The sequence below is a fragment of the Manis pentadactyla genome, chromosome 12 (assembly GCF_030020395.1).
Source record: "Manis pentadactyla isolate mManPen7 chromosome 12, mManPen7.hap1, whole genome shotgun sequence".
Classification (NCBI taxonomy): domain Eukaryota; kingdom Metazoa; phylum Chordata; class Mammalia; order Pholidota; family Manidae; genus Manis; species Manis pentadactyla.
This window is the reverse complement of record NC_080030.1, coordinates 14,846,034-14,865,098: the sequence shown is the minus strand read 5'-3', so window position 1 is coordinate 14,865,098 and position 19,065 is coordinate 14,846,034. Positions and strand designations below refer to the sequence as shown.

The 19,065-nt window shown below is 47.0% G+C and overlaps 1 protein-coding gene and 1 pseudogene across 1 annotated transcript; one reads left to right on the top strand and one right to left on the bottom strand.

Moving 5' to 3' along the window:
- Positions 1-10,864: 10,864 nt before the first annotated feature.
- Positions 10,865-18,593, bottom strand: FBXL12 (F-box and leucine rich repeat protein 12). The gene is made up of 3 exons (XM_036903672.2): positions 18,325-18,593; positions 18,159-18,231; positions 10,865-12,284 (listed from the first exon to the last, which is right to left on the bottom strand). Exons 1-3 carry the CDS (start codon positions 18,408-18,410, stop codon positions 11,463-11,465), a joined length of 981 nt encoding a protein of 326 aa, XP_036759567.1. The 5' UTR covers positions 18,411-18,593; the 3' UTR covers positions 10,865-11,462.
- On the top strand, positions 12,753-14,096 carry LOC118921719 (serine/threonine-protein phosphatase PP1-gamma catalytic subunit B-like; annotated as a pseudogene).
- Positions 18,594-19,065: the final 472 nt, after the last annotated feature.

Sequence of the window (19,065 nt, the reverse complement as noted above, 5' to 3'; positions counted from 1 at the left end):
GTATTGATTTTATTTTTACTCATATTTTCAGTACATTTTACTCTGTGTTTCTTGCTGAACCTCATGAGGTAGAACACTTAGTTCCATTTCTTGAACTTCTCTACTATAGCATACATACAAGCAAGGGAGGCAATTGTGAATGAAAACCTCAATCAGCAACGAAGATATGAACAGCCAGAAGTAACCATCATTCAGGAAAAGAAATAGAATATTCCCGTATCCAGCATCTCAGACGTAGTCTCTTTTCCAAATCTAACTCCACACTTCTCAATTGCAATCACTATCTTGACATTTACACTCTAGGACTATTCGGTCAATTTCTGAACTTTAAAGAAACAGTATTAAACAGCATGCATTCTTGTGTGTCTCCATTCATTCAACAGGTAGGTTCATCCATATTGTTACATTTATCTACATGTTGGTCCTCTTTGCTGAAGAGTGTGCAATAGAAAATATATGCCACAATTCATCCATTCTTCTCTTGATCCACTTTGGGTTATTTCCAATTTAGGGATATTTCAAACAGTGATGCTATAAACAGTGCTCACGTTCAGTTGGTGGAGTGTGCATTACTGTTTATCAACTGACCATATTTAGTTGATACTGTTTAGATGTTTCCACTAGCAGTCTATGAACATCTTAACCAACACAAGGCACTGTCACTCCTTTTAGTTTTACTGTTAACTATTCATTGTGAGGGGTACTATCATATTATGGTTTTAACTTGCATTTCTCTGGTTACTAATGATATCAAACACCTCTTCATATATCGTTGTCCATTTGTATATTTTCTTTATTGAAGAGCCTATCCAAACCTCTTGCTCACTTTCCTATTGAGTTTTCATATGGGGTATTAATTTGTGGACGTTATTACATAACTCCTTCGTTGTTAGGTGTGAGGCAATTAACCAAATATTAAAGGGCAAATACATCTGCAGCTTATTTCAATCTCCTTATTTTTAGAATTTATCACAAACATTTAGCTGTATACATGGAGGGGGAGAGATTCACTATACGAAATATTAACAAATGGTCGCTGTACAACAAAATAACTCCTGAATAATTTATCAGACTTCACAAACGGATGCCCACAGCCAGATCCTTTCCGTCCAGTGCTCACCGGAACGCACCGCAGATGCCAGTCGGTGAGAAGCGGGCGCTGGGGCCGTTCCCAGACCAGCGTAAATGATTTTGCTTCTGGACAGAGTACAAAGGCTGCTTTGGCAGCTTTTGAAGAGGGGCGCGCATCTGGTGAGAAAGGGCCCTGAGCCGTGGTCCAGACCCACAGGAGGAGCGCGCGGATGCTCTCCACGGAACAGCGGCAGTCTCGGGAGGCGCGTGGCGACTCCGCAGCCGATCCTGGACGCCAGAGGCCAGGGATTAGTGACCAGCCTGACGCCCACTGAAAAAAAAACAACTCGGAGGCGAGTACAGAGAATGGAGTACATCCGCAAGCACTTCCGCTTCCGGTTTTCGCCCCGTGAATACGCAAGGGGCAGGGCCTCAGGATGACGGAAGGCGAAAACAGCAACAGCGGCTGCTTCCAGGGTATACGGGCCTGCGGTTGGGATCCACAGCAGGCTCAGCATCCAACGCCGAAGGCAACGTTGTGGGCAGAGTAGGAAGGTGACGGACGCGGGGGGCGGAGCGTGCGCCGGTCTATCCCAGGAAGGCGGGGTTCCGCGCGGAGTCGGACCCCTGTCTTGGTGAACAAGCACGGGAAACTCAGCAAATGCTTTTCTACAGGCCTTTCTCCTTGTTCCCTCGGCCCTGTATAACGGTGTGCACATATTACAAACACAAGCCTGCTAGTCCATAAAATGGCCTATTCTTCTAATTCGTTTAGTCCTCTCTTTAGGCCTTTAGTTTTATTTGGGGTATAATTCTCATAGCACACAACCCATTTGAAGTGTACCGTTCAGTGGCTTTTAATATATAAGAGCTGTGCACGCATCACAATTTTGGTACATTATCATAATCACAAAAAGAAACCCAGTACCCCCTTAGCCACAATCTCTCACCGCAGGCCCAGCCCAAGGCAACAACTAATCTACTTTACGTCTCTGTTTGCCTGATCTTGGCATCTCAAATAATAAATGGACTATTACAGTATGTGGTCTTTGTGTCTGGTTTCTTTGGCTTACATGTTTTCAAGATTCATCCATGTTATAGCGTGTATCCATACTGCATTATTTTCCTTACTGAGTAAGATTCCACTGCATGGATGTATTACCATTTATCTATACATCACTTGATGGTCAGTGGGTTGTTTCCACTTTTTGGCTATTATAAAATATATGAAATACCTTTTAAGCAGTCTTCAGAGGAAAATTCGTAATCCTAAAACATTTTTATCCTTAAAAATGAATGGGGAAGGGAAAAAAATACTTAAGTGCTTGGAGAAATAAATGAAGTAAAGTGACTTTAAAAAAAAAAAAAAGCCAGGCTTATGTAGATTTTTTCCATATACTGACCATAAGTATGAAAAGTCAGTGCGACAGGGAAGAATGTCCACCGTAGTTAGACAAACTTCAAAGATTTCAGAAATGTGAAGAATTTGACAATGACAGAACAAAGGGTAGAAATGGCAAGTGAGTTGCTAAGAAATGATTTTGTCAAGAATGAGACAAGCACTACGGCAAGCAAAATTTGAGGACAGTGGGAAAAGAGACAAATAGGCAGGGCCATGTTCCAATAAAACTTTATTTATAAAGGTGGAAATGCTTGGCAAAGAGGAGAGCAGGAAGATCTTTCTCTGGGAAGAAAAGAAAGTGGAAGAGAGAAGGGAAGCCCAAGTGTTGAAACAATTTCTCAGACAAAATGATACTGCAGAAATTACCTGAAAAGGTTCCTTTTACCCAGGGCTCACCTGCACAGGTGTCTTGGAGAATTTTCCTCTCCTCGGTCCTCAGCTTCTCCTACTCCCCCTGGGTGAGCAGGTTGGGCTTACAGAGACAATACCCTGCACATGGGGAAAGACACACCAGGTTGGAGGTTATGTGCAGGGACAAAAACGGAACTTCCCCCAGACTGGGGCCAGTGCTTTCAGAAGATGGGCATATGTGACCCCACAAGCAGTGATGTGATAGTACCAAGGACCCAAAACTCAAACTACCTTACATCATGCCCTACAGGAATCAGGGATCCTTGGACCTCAGCTCAGAGACACAGCTCGGCAACACCAAAGCTTCCAATAATGAAGAAAATAAAGTTGGCATAATGGATGAATCTTCATTCCCAAGAGGAAGGCACTGGACTAGGGGTTGGCAACAACAGCCGAGGGTTGGCCACCTGCTTTTGAAAATAAAGTTTTATTGGAACACGGCCCTGCCTATTCATTTGCATACCATGTATGGCTGCTTTGGTGTTACACTGGCAGCGGTGAGTGGCTGCAGCAGAGACTCTATGGCCCACTAAGCTGGAAATACTTCCTCTCTGGCCCCTTGAGGAAAAGTACGCCCACTTCTGCTCTACTGTCATCCCTCAATGGGCCACATCTCCTTCTTCACCACTCTCCTCCCAAGACCAAGAATATAACAAGTGCTTAAAAATGTTTGCAGCAAAAAATCTACAAAAGGAGAGATGAGGCTGACCTTACCCACAGAGGCCAGGTTCCCACAGCTGCCCATCATCACATCTCTGTACAGGATTTTCTGAGCATGGTCCAGCAATGCCCGCGCCTCCTGGTAGAAGCCCACGGCATGTCCTCGAAGGTCACTGAGTTCTAAAACATCACACATTCAGGCTCAGCCAAGGCACATTCCCATCAGTGCTCCAGGCAAGTGGGGTACAGGAGGATGGCATCAGAGGACCCAGGTGTGGCAATTCAGGTGGGCGGCAAGAGGGACCTCACTTCTTACCCACCACTGCCAGGCCATCGGCAGTCTTTGCCATATGGTTGAACATTTCTCTCCATAACTAGTCTGTGAACCCATCTGGCTTGAGTCTCCTTCAGTCAGGCACCACAAGCCCCAAGCTCAGGGTGGCCTGGGAGGATTACTGAGTAAATGAGGAAGTTTTGTCCCCATGAATCCCTGAGACAAACCCATCTCACAGCCTTTTCTTGGTTTTCTGTCATGGCTCTAAAGTGACTATTGAGGTAGTACCAACAAGGCACTGCATTGGGGGGTACGGGGAGGGTTGTACAACATAGAGAAGGCAGGTGGTGATTATACAGCATCTTGCTACGCTGATGGACAGTGACTGTAGTGGGGTTGGGGGGGTACTTGGTGAGGTGGGGAGCCTGGTAAACATAGTGTTCTTCATGTAATTGTAGATTAATGATAGCAAAAACAAAAATAAAAATAAAATAAAATAAGGCACTGCAAAAAATTCATAAAAACTGAGACCATGGGATATTCTCTGGGAGGTCCTTTGGCAGCCATTAGAGGCTGAGTCTTCAGAATGCGTGGGACAAGTCCTGGTCAGGCTGGGAGGCTCCAGGCCACCAGGCGGGGACACACACCCCCAGGGAAGGGAGATGCCCTGCCGGAAAGAGGGTTTCTGATTACTTGTGACCAGCTTGTCAGCAATCCTGGAGCCATCACTTTCGCTTCCAAGTTCCCCTCCTGGAGACAGGTGGCACTGAGCAGGCACAGCTAGAGGACAAGAGGGTGGATGTGAGAGGCAGGCCCTAGATTCCAGCTGGCACAAGCCTGGAGGCTGCCTTGAATGACCCACCGCCCCGCACACAAAACACATGCCTGCACACACGCAGCTCCCCTCAAAGGCCAGGACGGTCTTGTCTCTCTCCCGGCCACAAGAGGCCTTGATGCCCACGAGGACTGCTAGTTAGCTCCTGCAACTGTTTAGGGTAGTCAAGTCCCAGGAGGTTTAGCTCGTCAACTGCTCAAGTTTATAAAACAAACACAGGGACAAATGCAGTGTTGTCCCCCAATCTCTCACAGCCAAAAAAGCATGGCCCCAATGCAAGCAGACTCAAGGGCTTGTGGGATTCCATTCCCACCCTGTCCTGGTCTTTGGAAGCCCTGGAGGAAGAGGGTCTCGGGAAATGAAAGTGGCCAGGGATTGATCTAGTCCTAAGAAGTTGCTGGAAGAAGAAAGTCTGTGCAGGGGTGGCTGGAGCTTGTGACTGGGGAGGAAAGTGGCCGGAGAGGGTGGCAGAGGGACCAGGTGCTGTGTAGAGATTGTGGGTAAAATTGCAATATTTCCAGAATCTCTCACCTGGCTCCGTATCAACAGGTGTTTCCAAGGGGTAGAGAGTAGTCCATCTCCATATCAATAGGTAATAACGCGGGCAAGCAGGGCTTATCTGGACCAGAGAGGCTGGGTGGACCTCTCTTCTGCAGCCTGGTCCACAGAGGAGAGACGCGGGACGACTGCTTGTAAGCAATAAATGGGTTTTCTCCTACTTTATTTCTCCCTTTGACTGATTTGTTTCAAAAGTGTTTTGCCCCAGGATTTCCCCCCTCCCCACCACACCCTGGAGTTACAGATATGAACAGCGTTAATAAGAACAGGAGGGACTTATCTTAAAGCAAAGATTCCATTTTAAAAGAGAATTGGGAAGTCCTGGCATATCTTTTGGTCATCAGCCAACCACCTATCTTAAGGCAGGGCAAGCGGTCTTAACCGATATGTTCCCAGTGCTTGGGGTAGCCACTACCCTGGAGAGGAATAAATAATAAATAAATGAAGTTTAACCTACAGAATTATCTAGAGGACTGACTATAGATAATGACATTGTTTCTCACTGGAGATAGACATCATGAGACCACATGACAAACCTATGTCCCCCGACCGTTTACTTTTGAAAATCCTTAGAAGACAGAATCCTAAGCCCTGAGTGCCCCTCCTCTGTGAGGACTCCCCTTTCTTGGACTGTGTATTTTTAAAAGACTTCTTACTGTTCAACTTACCATGCTGTCTCGGTGCTCTTGCAGTGGTGTCTTTGCTACTTAATTCTATTTTCTAGACTTACGCACAAGTCTTCATTCTCTGTCCTACTTCAGATAAGCAGGGCAGAGCTCCTGAGAGCTCTGCTGGGGCTTGCAGGTTCCCATCAATGCGTTTCCCCTTCCTCTCTGCTTTATTCAAGTAAACCTGTCTGTCTATCTTGCCCAGCCCACTCCTCCCCTGGAGGGTATTTCGAATAAAACGTTCATTCTGCTTCACCACAGTGTCTCTCAGCCCTTCAATTCTTTGTTGGGGCGGGGACAGGCAGGAACAAGAACCAAGGAGAACAACTCAGCTCCCCAACACTATGGGATACAACTATGGTGTTTAAAAAAAAAAAAAACTGTTATTTACATTTTCACTTACTCTATTTCATCGTATTTTAAGTTTAGTTATTTACACTCATTTCCAAATAAATTTATCATAAATGAGAAAAACCTTTAAGACATCTTCACCTCAATGAATATCACAAAAGCAAAAGTCACAAGGAAAACTCTTGCTTACGGAAGGCAGAAAGGGACCACCTTGGCGTAAATTTCACTGGGGGCCTCTCACCCCCAAAACTGAAGAAATCCCCAGGTCACGAGGACGAAAGAACCCAGGGACCCTACCGACGCCTGTTTGCCTTCCAGGCCTTAGAACCAAGCCCCGCCCTCGCCGAGCACCCCCCGACTCCCCAGTTGTCTCCCCACCACTGCTGAGCCCCCTCCCCCAGAACCCTGTTTTCACACCCTCACGGAACCCCCGCCCCCAGGAGTCCCGAGACCCTGTCCTCCGAGTGGCAGGGCCACACCAGGCGCGGGTCACCAAAGGCTCCGGCCGGCCTAGCTGCGCCCGAGGCGGCGGGAAAGGCGGCGGCCGCGTCTCCCCACCTTCTGTAGATTAATCCTAGCGCCCTTCCACGGGGACGCTGCTGGGCCCCAGCCCCGCTGCTCCACCGGGGGCTTTGGGGGCCGCTCCAGGCGCGAAGACCGAGGGGGCGGCGGGACCACAAAGCCCGGAGTCGGCTGGGCGGAGCCTCGCGCCGTCCCGAGAGCAGCCCGGAAGTATCCACGAGTGCGGGAGGCTCTGAGCTCTCGCCTGGCCTGGGGGCAGACGCGTGGGTGTGGCTGGGCTGAAGACCAACCCGAGAAAGAGAAGCTGGGAGGAGGGAGGAGGTACCGGACCCGGTGGGCGGGGCTAATATTCAGTGAGCGGGGAGCCGGTGGGTTGGGCGGGGCCTCCCTGTTGGTTTGTCCAGCCCTGGGAATATACGTTAAGAGTTTTTCTTGCGGCACTTTCATTGTTTGTGTATCATGCCTCCGTTCGCCCCATTCCTTCTTTAGGCTCTTAAAGTTTTAAATTTCTTCTTCAATGGGTTTTATCTTTCAATTAGGCTAACTCTTAGACACTATATATACACATATATTTCATTTTTCATTTCCCATTTGTTTATTACTGGGGAGTTCTGAGAGATGAGGGCAGTGCTCGGACTTAAATCACAGATGTAAATCAGAGTATACAGCTGATGAGTAGATGTCTAGCAAATATTCCTTTTATTTTTCCCCTTAGGAAAGGTGAGAAGTAGTTTTTTAAACAACTTCTCTTAATTCCTGTGTTGAGGATAATTTACATGGCAAATCCGGTGATATGCTGCCATCTGCAGGGGTTCAAAAGTATTGAAGCAGCCGCTCTTGAAACCAACTTTCCCTCTGTAAAAAGCTTTCCTCTCCTTTGTTCTCCCGACTGGCCTGTTTTTGAAGTAGCTTGCATGTGCTATCCCCTAAGAAATCCATTTTTCCTGGCAAAATAGCTGGTTTTATTTTTAAGGTCAACACAATCCAGCAAACAGTGAACCTGCAAAACCCAAAAAGAGAAAGAAAATATAGGCGCACCGTCCCCCACCTTTCTCCCTACGGGCCACACTGCTTATGCCATGTACTCACTCCCAAGGACCTGTGTATAATAAATCTTGTTTTCCAAAGTTCCCTGATGGTTGTTGCTGAGGTGTGTCTTGTAATCATAATAAGAACCATAAAAGCTGGTCCAGCCACAGCACTGGCTCTGTTCAACAATATGTCTTCTGGGGCTTGCTGCAAAAATAGGGGCCCAGGTGAGTTCCCCAGGCATTCCTAGTAGATACCATTACTATCGGATAGGTTGAGACCCCACACAAAACAGGTATGCATTTATTTCAGTCTGAGTTAGGGAGGAAACCATTCCTCTGGCTTCCTAAGCAAGAGGAATTTCAGCTAAGTGACAATCCTGATCTCTGCATATACACACCCACACGTTTATTTGACTAGGGATTTGAAAGAAGGAACTGAGTTTCTTGGGTTCACGCCCTTTCTCTCTCTCTTTGGGAGTCTGCTGGACCCCAGAGAATGGTTATTTTGATCAGGCTGGGGCAGTGCAGTAAACATCCAGAGGAGATTTGTGGTTGACCAGCTGTGCCATGCCTGAGTAGGTCTGGCAAACTCATGGGTGAAATATCAGAAAGCCTCCTGGGAGTGCATAGGGAAGCCACGACACGCCAATCCAGTTTCTGTCATGAAGCTGGTATTTTCATCTCTGAGTACTGTAACTGGTCTCTAACTCTGAAGGGAAATTAAGAGAAGTCAAAACAGTTATCTCTGTGTCTGTCACCTTCCCATCCATGATTAAAACAAGTCCCAGGCAATTTTTAAAACAGGGGGCCCTCATCCAGGAGAAGACAACAGTCAGGGGTGGGGAAATCCAACGATGGTGGGAGCTCTGTCTCACGTCTCACAGCCCCACCACCTCTCAGAGATCAGCCCAGGGAAGGGTCACTAAGGCAGACTAGCCACAGGACACGCCTGAAGACAAAAGCCTCTAACCAGTAAGTGCGCTGCAGCCAGCTCACGCCAGCTTGGGACGGCCAATTGCTAAACTTTCAGGAACTTAAGAGCCAGTTGTTAAACTGTTGGTAACCTGAAACCAGCCATGATGAGAGTGTTTACAAAACACTACAAATCAGGGCTTCCTCCACCACCACCTGGCACAGGCTGTTACACATTTCCATGTATACCACTGCCTCTCATTTCATGTCAGCTGCTCCATTCTTACTGGAAAGGCGGGGTAAGAAAGGGAGGAAGTTTTTTCTCCCCTGGAGCTCCTTGGAGCTACTCTATAAGTGGGGCAACATCAGTGAGACAGGGACCCTGGATGTCGTCAGAGTAGGGTGAGGGCCTCCGGAGGGGGCAGGGCAGGATATTTGCAGTCAGAGCAATGTAACTACATGCAAGGAAACCCCCCTTCTAAAACTATGTTAAACATTGAGCTCTAGAATCATTCTTCAGTGAAATCAGTTAATGTTCACCAGATAAAGAAGAGTAGCACGTTTTATTATGCTAATCATTTGTAACCATGTGTAAGATTCACTTTAGCATACTAAAAGGCCCAGGCCTATGTGCTCTTTCCTCCTTCAGATCTGACGAGGTGATTTTGCAAACTGAGCAACTAACTTAGCATGCAGACCCAGCTGTAGACAGCATGGTAAAAGGCAGAAAGAATTCCATCTTAAAGATAAGATTGCATTTTAACACCCAGGAAGTTCAAGAGGCAAGATTCTTTAGCAAGTAGACAATACCTCAGCCTACCTTGGGGGCTGGACAGGCACCCTTTTGATATGCTCCCAGACCCAGGCGCCAGACAGAATCTGTCCCAGACAGAAATCAAGGCAGGAAATTCCTTATGTTAAGTTAATTTTTAATATTCAGGGACCACTTAAAAAATCCACACCCCTCAACTCTTTTTCACATTCTCGAAAAATCCTCAACTACCTATAAAACCCCCTACACAACGCACCACTACGGACTCTCTTCTCCCCTCCTGGCGTGAGCCGGGAGCTCTGTTCTTTCACTTCATCTCTAAATAAAAGCCTGTACCTTGCTCTCCTACCTTGACTGTTTGTGAAGCTCATTCTACGGCTCCGCAAACAAGAACCCCAGCATCATCAGCAGAGGCCCAGTACCAGGCTGGGGTTGAGCCCTCTGTCATAGTCCCTACAACAGATACAGATCTCTACACACCCTCCACCGCAAAACAGACCTCATTTCCTCCTTTGAGAATCTCCAGTCCCCAGGCCCCAGCCTGGATCATCCCCATCCTCCAGATGCCTTAGGCTGGACCTGCCTGGTTTGCTAACAGGGCGGGACAAGTAGACCCTAATGGTGACTACATCAGGGGAACACTCTCACCCAAGTCCTCATGTGGCCAGATGAGCAATTTCTACTCCACCTTCCAATGGGAAAAGCATGGGAGAAACATCCAGGGCTTCTGTGACAGGTGGGCTTGGAATAAGAAACCAGAGTACCCGCTGGGCCCTTTTCTCCTGGCTCTGCCCTCCACAGAGCAGGCTGAGCTCTAGCAGGCCAACGGTGAGCCTGCAGAGCCCACGCCCTCCTACGCAGCTCAGATAAGGAGTAACGCTCGCAGGTGGGTGCTCCTGATCACTATCTTCTGCCACCTGCATATTTCAAGTGGCTCAAACGGCAGGAAAGGGACTTGAACCCCTAAAACCCGAGCCACCTGTGGGGACCCTCCAACTTCACCCTTTCATCTAACTGTACTTCCTATTGCTCATCTTTTGTTCCTGAGGCCACAGGGACCTCCTTCCTATTCCTGGAAAATGCCAAACTCATTCCCATCTCAGCATCTCTGCTTTTTCGGTCTTCCCCAGCACTTCCCAGGGCTGTTTTCCTCGTTGCCTCTCAGGTCTTGACCAAGAGGCCTGCCTTGCCCGCACATCCTGGCCTCCAGCACATGACCCTCACTTATTGTCTCAAAGTCCCTGAAAGTACTCCACGGATGTGGTCACCTGTTTATTGCCCTGCCTTCATCTCAGAATCTGCTTTGTTCACTGCTGTGGCCCCAGTGCCTTGAACAGGGCTGCAAAATAGTTGGTGCTCAAGAAATGTTTGCTAATAAATGAATAAACCCAATGCGCTTCTTTGAAAAAAACAAAACACAATGTATTTTTAATAGCAAAATAACATACATTGTGGAAAACTTGGAAAATACAGAATACCAAATACAGAAAATAGCATGTAAAACCTTCACTAACATTTTAATTATCAAAGTGCAAGTCTCACTTGCCTTTCTCTCTGCTTCCCTTACGTGCATGTAGGTCTATGGACAATGCATGGGTGCACAGGCATGGACAGTCATTCCAGGTCTCCTGAGCAGTCTCGGCTTCTCAGGACCCCCCAGCTCCTAACCCCACCCTTCTGCATCTGTCCTGTTCCTGAGAAGGACCCTTGATCAGGGACTTTTTGGGGCCAGGCTGGTAAGAGTAAGGCTTTGCAACATAACCATGAGGTAGCTATGGTCTTCCCCATATCCAGAGAGCTTGGCTGATGTCACCAAGGCCACACAGCTGGCAAACAGTGACTCCACTTGTCTGGAGGGTTCCAAGGCCCTGGTTCTCTCTCTATGGCATTCAGCCCCCCACCCAGTCTGATCACCTGCCCTCTACAAAGTGTTACTCAGAGGGTCTAGGGCTCATCAGTGGAAGCTGAGATGGGTCCCTGGGACAAGTGGTATGGTCACATCCACCAGTCCATGGACTCTTTGGGGCAGGCCCTGATGATCACCATACAGTGGGGAAGACCCTTACACAGGATCTTCTCAGCCTCCTGGCCCTCCCACCCCAGCCCCTGGAGCTCAAGGACCCTGAGTCTGGGCATGGTGAGGCAGGATGACAGGATTTCAGCCGGGGAAGGCATTTCTGGGGTGATAAGCGGGCCCAGCAGGCACAGACTCTCCAGGGCTGGCATCCCCTCCAAGATGGCCAGGCCAGGGGCAGAGAGACCCCGCACAGTCAGCCGGATCTTACGCACACCTCGGAGGTGCAGGCTGATGGCCAGGAGGGTGCTGTCGGCTGAGAGGGTGCAGCCCAGCACTTCCAGCCTCTGCAGGTAACTTAGCTCCTGCAGGCCTGCATCCAGCCCTGTCTCAGTCACGCGATAGGTGCCGCCCAGCACCAGTGAGCGCAGGGCACGGAAGCGCGTCAGGCCCTGCAGGTGCTCGTCCCGGAAGGCGGGGACGCGGTCCAGCACGATGCACTCGAGCAGGGGCAGCACAGTGGGGTCCTGCTCCTTGACGAGCCAGGCCATGGAAATCTCACAGCTGTGCAGCTCCAGGGTCCTCAGCGTGCAGGGCAGGCTGGTGATGGGCACCATGCTCAGGTCGGCCACATGCAGACAGAGGCGCTGCAGGTTGGGGCATTTCTGGCCCAGGGCCCTCATCAGGGCAGGAGATAGCTGGGGGGCCTGGGAGCCTAAAAACAGGTAGCCACCCATCCGCAGGGAATGGAGCCTGGATGCCATGTACCGGCGAAGCAGATGCCACATGATTTTTGGCCGCATCTGTAAGAGCCAGAGATGGTGACGGGGAGGGAGATACGGAGATTTTCCAAGGCCCCTGCCTGCCTGGAGACAGTCAAGCCCTAGCTGGGGCTTTAGGGCCCCCCTGGGCTTCTGCCCTTCCCACCCAGAGTCACCTAAGCAGACCCCTCCCCAGGAATAACAATAGAACTGAACCCCACCGTTTTGACTGCTGGGTTTGAACAAAAGCAATGAGGGAAAGAGAAGGTCATAACAGATGTGTCTATAGCAACAGAGTGCACTCCCATTATCTTCAGAAGTGAGAAAGCAAAGCAATCCGCCAGTGTTTTATCCCTTTCTTAATGACCACCTCCTGGAGAAATAAACAACACAAAACCAAACTGAAAAGGGCTAAACTGTCCATGGTAAATTTAGGTTAAAAACAAAAAACAACCTGATAACATGAAAGCTGCAAAAATTAACGCTGGGAAGTTGTTTAGAAGAAAACAAGCCAACAAAGGCAACATAACTAGCTGATAGCCCTGTAACATTTCATTGCATGTATATATTTTGTCCTTAAAAACAGAAAGGAAGTGGTTCCAGTAGAGAGAGAAGGAGGAAGCAAGGAGCAGCGCGGCTGGGGGATACCCGCCGCGGCTGCTGCCACCACCGCCACCACTGCCTCTGCTCCTGGCGTGGGAAGGGAGGTGTGAATCCCGGGCACAAGCCGGTGGTGGCTCCGCTGCGGGAGGGTCGGCGGTGGGAAGGCGATGGCGGATATAGATAAACTCAACATCAACAGTATCATCCAACGGCTGCAGGAAGTGAGAGGGTCCAAGCTTGGGGACTATGTGGACAGGGGGTAGCAGTCATTGGAGAAGATCTGCCTCTTACTGGCTTACAAAATCAAGTACCCGAGAATTTTTTTCTTCTCAGAGGAAACCATGAATGTGCCAGCATCAATAGAATTTATGGATTTTATGATGAATATAAAAGAAGATACAACATTAAACTATGGAAAACTTTCACAGACTGCTTTATCTGTTTACCGATAGCAGCCATCGTGGATGAGAAAATATTCTGCTGCCATGGAGGTTTATCACCAGATCTTCAATCTATGGAGCAGATCTGGCGAATTATGAGACCAACTGATGCACCAGATCAAGGTCTTCTTTGTGATCTTTTGTGGTCTGACCCCAATAAAGATGTCTTAGGCTGGGGTGAAAATGACAGAGGAGTGTCCTTCACATTTGGTGCAGAAGTGGTTGCAAAATTTCTCCATAAGCATGATTTGGATCTTATATGTAGAGCCTATCTGGTGGTTGAAGATGGATATGAATTTTTTACAAAGAGGCAGTTGGTCACTCTGTTTTCTGCACCCAATTATTGTGGAGAGTTTGACAATGCAGGTGCCATGATGAGTGTAGACTAAACTCTCATGTGTTCTTTTCAGATTTTAAAGCCTGCAGAGAAAAAGAAGCCGAATGCCACGAGAGCCCTAACACCTCGAGGGGTATGATCACAAAGCAAGCAAAGAAATAGATGTCGTTTTGACACTGCCTAGTGGGGACTCGTAACATATAGTATATAACCTTCATTTTTAAGACTGTAATGTGTATTGGTCAGCTTGCTCAAATAGTGTGTTTGTGGGGCTCCCCTTTCCATTTTTGACTGAATGAATGGTATTTGCTGGTTATAACAGCAAATGAAAGACTCTCTACTCCCAAGAAAAAAATGTTTTGTTTTTTTATTCTCTATTCCCTTTGCAAACAACTTAAATGATGGCGTTAAAGCTGTACACCCAGGGACAGTTCATGCTGTCTAAGGGGTAAGTGTACAATCAATCTTTTTTAATTCAGCTCAACCCATGAATAATGTAAATGCTCATATTCTTTAGGATATAAAGAGAGCCCTAGGGTGCTCAATCTGTATATGTTATTGTCGTAAAATGCATACTGTTGATACAAACCACTGTGAACATAGATTTTTTTTAACTTTTAAATTTTGTTTCAAAGGGATTGCCTTTCTCTCATCATCTTGTCTTGTACAAACTAGTTTTTATAGCTATCAAAAGATAATTAACTTTTCAACCTTGCCAGCATCACTTGTATGTGTATTTAATTAAAGCACACTTTCCCCTACCTTACACTTAAAATAACAAAGCCATTATTTTAAATGTTTATGACTCTTTCCTAAAGCCAAAGTTTCTGTTGAAATATGTATTGACACACCCCTTAGGTACAAGGTGGCATGGTTGTGTATGCGTGCCACCTTCTTCAGGATTCAAAAACAGGTTTTTGATTTTGAATAGCAATTAGTAACATAGTGCTGTTTAAGCTATTAATAATTAAATAACATTTTGTACAATTTCCATATAGTCTATTCATTAAGTAATCTTTTTACAGTTACATCAGGCCTGAACCCATCCATTCAGAAATCTTCAAATTATAGAAACAATACTGTTCTATATGAGTGACCAATTATGCTTTCTTTGGCCTACATTCTATATTCTGCTGTGAAGTTGAGGCTTATAAGTCAAAACAAAGGAACTAACTTACTATTCACCAGTTTATACAGAACTCACAGTATCTGACTTTTCAAAACTAAGACACAGTATCTGACTTTTTAAAACTAAGATCTGTTAAGAAGAAATCTGTTTCAACAGACGACCGTGTTCAATACCATGTGGTGAAACTGAATTCAGGCTTATTAAATGACGAACTTGTTAAATCCTCTCGGTGTCTATTTATCAGCACAATACACACAGGAGAACTGTTGATGGCATATTGAATAGATTTTAATGAATAAATTGCTCTGGAAACCACACACACAAAAAAAAAAAAAACAGGAAAAGACGAAAAGAAAGAAACTGCCTAGTGTAAACTTGCTGACTGCTTTTGGCAGAGGAATCAAAAATGCTTGGCCAAATTTAGACGTACAAGCTTGGGCCCAGGGAAGGGGGCTCACTGCAGTGACCACTACAAGGCAACTCCCAGGAATAGAAGCCACAGCTGGCAAAATTTAGAACAGGCACAAGGCCAGCAGACAGATCAACTTTTACTTGCAAAAGGATACATGAAAAACGTCTTTAAATTTCGCGTTATTGACCCAGGCGTGAAAAAGCAGATCTCCAGGCGTGCATGGGTCTGGCTAATCTGTCTGGTGCTGACATGCATTGGTCTGACTACTCTGGAAGGCAATCTGATGCTTCTATTGAATTTAAAATGTGGACACCTGCTACTACCAGTTTTGCTTTTTTAATAATATAGATGTTCGCCATAAAACTCTTAGAAGAAACATAGGCAAAAATCTCTTGAATATAAACATGAGCAACTTTTCCTGAACACATCTCCTTGGGCAAGGGAAACAAAAGCAAAAATGAACAGGTGGGACTACATCAAACTAAAAAACTTCTGTACAGCAGGACAAAAAGTCATCCTTCAGTATGGGAGAATATATTTGTAAACGATTTATCCCATAAGGGGTTAACATCCAAAATGTTTAAAGAATTCATACGCCTCAACACCAAAAAAACAAGTAACCCAATTTAAAAAAGGGGAGGAGGGCCTGAACAAAGACACTCTCCAAAGAAAAAATATAGATGACCAACAGGCACATGAAAAGATGCTCCACATCGCTAATCATCACAGAAATGCAAATTAATACCACAATGAGATATCACCTCACACCAGTAAGGACGGCCAATATCCAAAAGAAACAACAAATGCTGGCGAGGATGTGGAGAAAGGGAAACCCTCCTACACTGTTGGTGGGGATGTAAATTGATTCAACAGTTGTAGAAAGCAATATGGAGGTTCCTCAAAAAACTAAAAATAAAAATACCATTTGACCTGTAATTCTACTCCTAGGAATTAATCCAAAGAAAACAAGATCCCTGATTCGAAAAGACTTATGCACCCCTATGTTTATCGCTGCACTATTTACAATAGCCAAGATATGGAAGCAACCTAAGTGTCCATCAATAGATGAATGGATAAAGAAGATGTGGTACATATACACAAGGAATATTATTCAGTCTTAAAAAGAAAAGAACTCCTGCTATTTGCAACAACATGGATGGATCTAGAGGGTATTATGCTCAGTGAAACAGCCAGGCAGAGAAAGATAAATACCAAATGATTTCACTCATTTGCAGAGTACAAAAACAAAGCAAAACAGAAGGAACAAAATAGCATTAGACTCATAGACGCCAAGAAGGGACTAGTGATACCTAAAGGGGAGGGGCTGGGAAGGGTGGGTGGGGAGGGAGGGAGAAGGGGATTAAGGGGCACTACAATTCGCAGTCACAATATAGGTGGGTCATGGAGACGGTAGCACAGCAGGGAGAATACAATTAAAGGCTCTATAACATCTTACTATGTTGATACAGTGACAGCAATGGAGTGAAGACTTGCTGATATGGGAGAATGCTGACCCACTGTGTTGTGTATGTGAAATTATCAGATTGTATAACAATGATACTTTAATTTTTAAAAAAACACAGATGTTCATGTTTTTGCATGCAAAAAGTGTCCCTAGGATACAAAAAAAGGGAGTATTTGCTGCCTCCAGGGGTGACAGAAGCAGGGAAAGACCTTACTTTTCACCTCTTACTATTTTGCATATCTTGAATCCTTTGTATGTATTATTATTTTTAAAAATGAACTCCTGTAGGGGGGGACTTGATAACATGGGTGAATGTAGTGACTGAAAGGGTATCTCGCCGCGACCCTCCTTACCCAGAATGACTCAGGAAACACAGGCCCACGCAAGAGATTTTATTACCTGAAAGAGAAAGTGGCTGCCCCTAGAGAGAGAGAAAGAGAGAGCAGCAGCGTGGTACAGAGTTGTTGTGGCCGGAGTACTGCTGGTCCTGTTGCCTTGGGGTAGGGCCAGGATGTTTAGAATTTTAGAAATAAGGTGGGGCAAGCCCAGGCATAATTCTCACCGGCTTATGTGCTTGGGGCCATGGGGTAAATGGAGGATAAATTACTATATTCCTGTAGTGACCACAATGTTGCTCTTGTGAAAAACCTTCATAAGATTGTATATCAATACCTTAATTTTTAAAAAATGAACTCTTTATTCTGTTTAAATGCACACACTGCCTGACCAAGTAATGCCTCATTTTTGGAATTTACTCTAGAAAAACACCGGTTTCTGATAGCACTGTTTTAACAGCAAAAAATAGGGATAAAACCCTCAATATCCACTAATAAGATAACAGCCAGGTACATAGCAACTAAGGACAAAGTAGATCAAAAGATACTAACATAGGCAATTCTCAAGACCCGCAGTAAAGAGTGGAAAATCATATTTTGCAGGTAAAAGACAAAAATAATAATAATAATTGGGTCATACTGACTAACACTTACTGAGCACCTATTATTTGCCAAGGGCAGTGCTCAGCATTGAAGTAGAGCGCTCACACAGTATCTGGTCGGGCAGCAGTCTCCTCCAGAAAAAAAAAATGTCTTGGTCAATATCTTGTTGCAAGGGGTTTGAGCCAAGATTCAACACGGCCTGACTCCAGAGTCCACTCTCTGCTCTTACAATGTTGCCCTTTCCTTCCCCAAAATGCAAGAGATGGAACGAATCTGAAAATTAAGTTGACTCTAAAATGACTTCTCCGTGAAAACTCATCAACAATAACAGACAATGTAATTATCAGCTAGCGTTTAGCGTATGCTGACTGTATGCCAGACATTGCTCTAAGCTCCTTTCCCTGCACCATCTCGGTTCTCCCCATTTAGAGAGGAGGAAACTGAGGCCGGGAGGTCGCAGAGGAAGGAGCACGTACGCCACGCGGCCGGGATGCGCCCCGGACCGCCTGGCTCGAAATACGCGATAGCAGGGGTGGTGCTCGCGGCCAAGCCTCCCGCCAGCCGCCCAGGCCCGCCCGACAGCCCCGCATACCGTGTAGAGCGTCAGGTCGACGTGTCGCCACAGCCACCGGTCGTCCACCAGCCTCTTCCAGCGGTGACAGACCCTGGGGAAGGGGACCCGCCGTTAGAACGACCCCGGCCCCGGGGACCGGATCCGCCCCCCGCCAGCCCTTCTCCCTCGCGAGGCGGGGCCGCACCTGGACATGCGGATCCGGTCCCGAACCGGGAGGTAAGAGAAGACCTCCAGCAGGACCGAGTCTGGCATCTCGGCAAACGTCGCCATGATCCCGCCAACACGCACGGCCACTTCCGGCTGAAGGGATTCGAGATCTCGTTGCGGGGACGGTGGCCACGGTATCCGGAGACTTGCAGTTTTCCTCCTGCCGGGACAGGGGTGGGCGGCCGCGCCAGACTACCGCGACCTCATCTAGCGGAGAAACGGGCGGGGAGCGCGGACTTCGCCCGAAAGGCGTAGCCCGGGAGGTGACGAGCCCTGGGGCGGGGCAAAGGGCGGTGACGAGCCCTAGGGGGCGGGGCTGGGGAGGTTTAAAGCTCGGGGGCGGGGCCAAGAGCCGGGAAGAGCTCGGGGTGCGGGGCTCCCGCCGTTTGAGTCTTTCCCCTTGCAGTCTCTGTCACTGTATTGCAAGGACCTCTTTGCTTTTCTTCTTTACTCATTTTCCCCCTTTATCAGACTGAGTTCTGAGGTGGCAGGTCGGCTTTGGTCACTGCTATATATCCAAGGCCCGATGACAGGCTGAGATGTTGGGGAAGGGATCTCCTGAGCAACTGCCTGCACTCCTAGGATTATTTGCCCTCTTATATATACCGTGTAGAGCGTATTTATGAATCTCGAATGGGGAGGCTGCCTCTAAATTCGGCAGAAACCAGGTGTCCCTGTCCCTGGCTCAGTTACAGCGGTTTCCTAAGAACATCTCCTG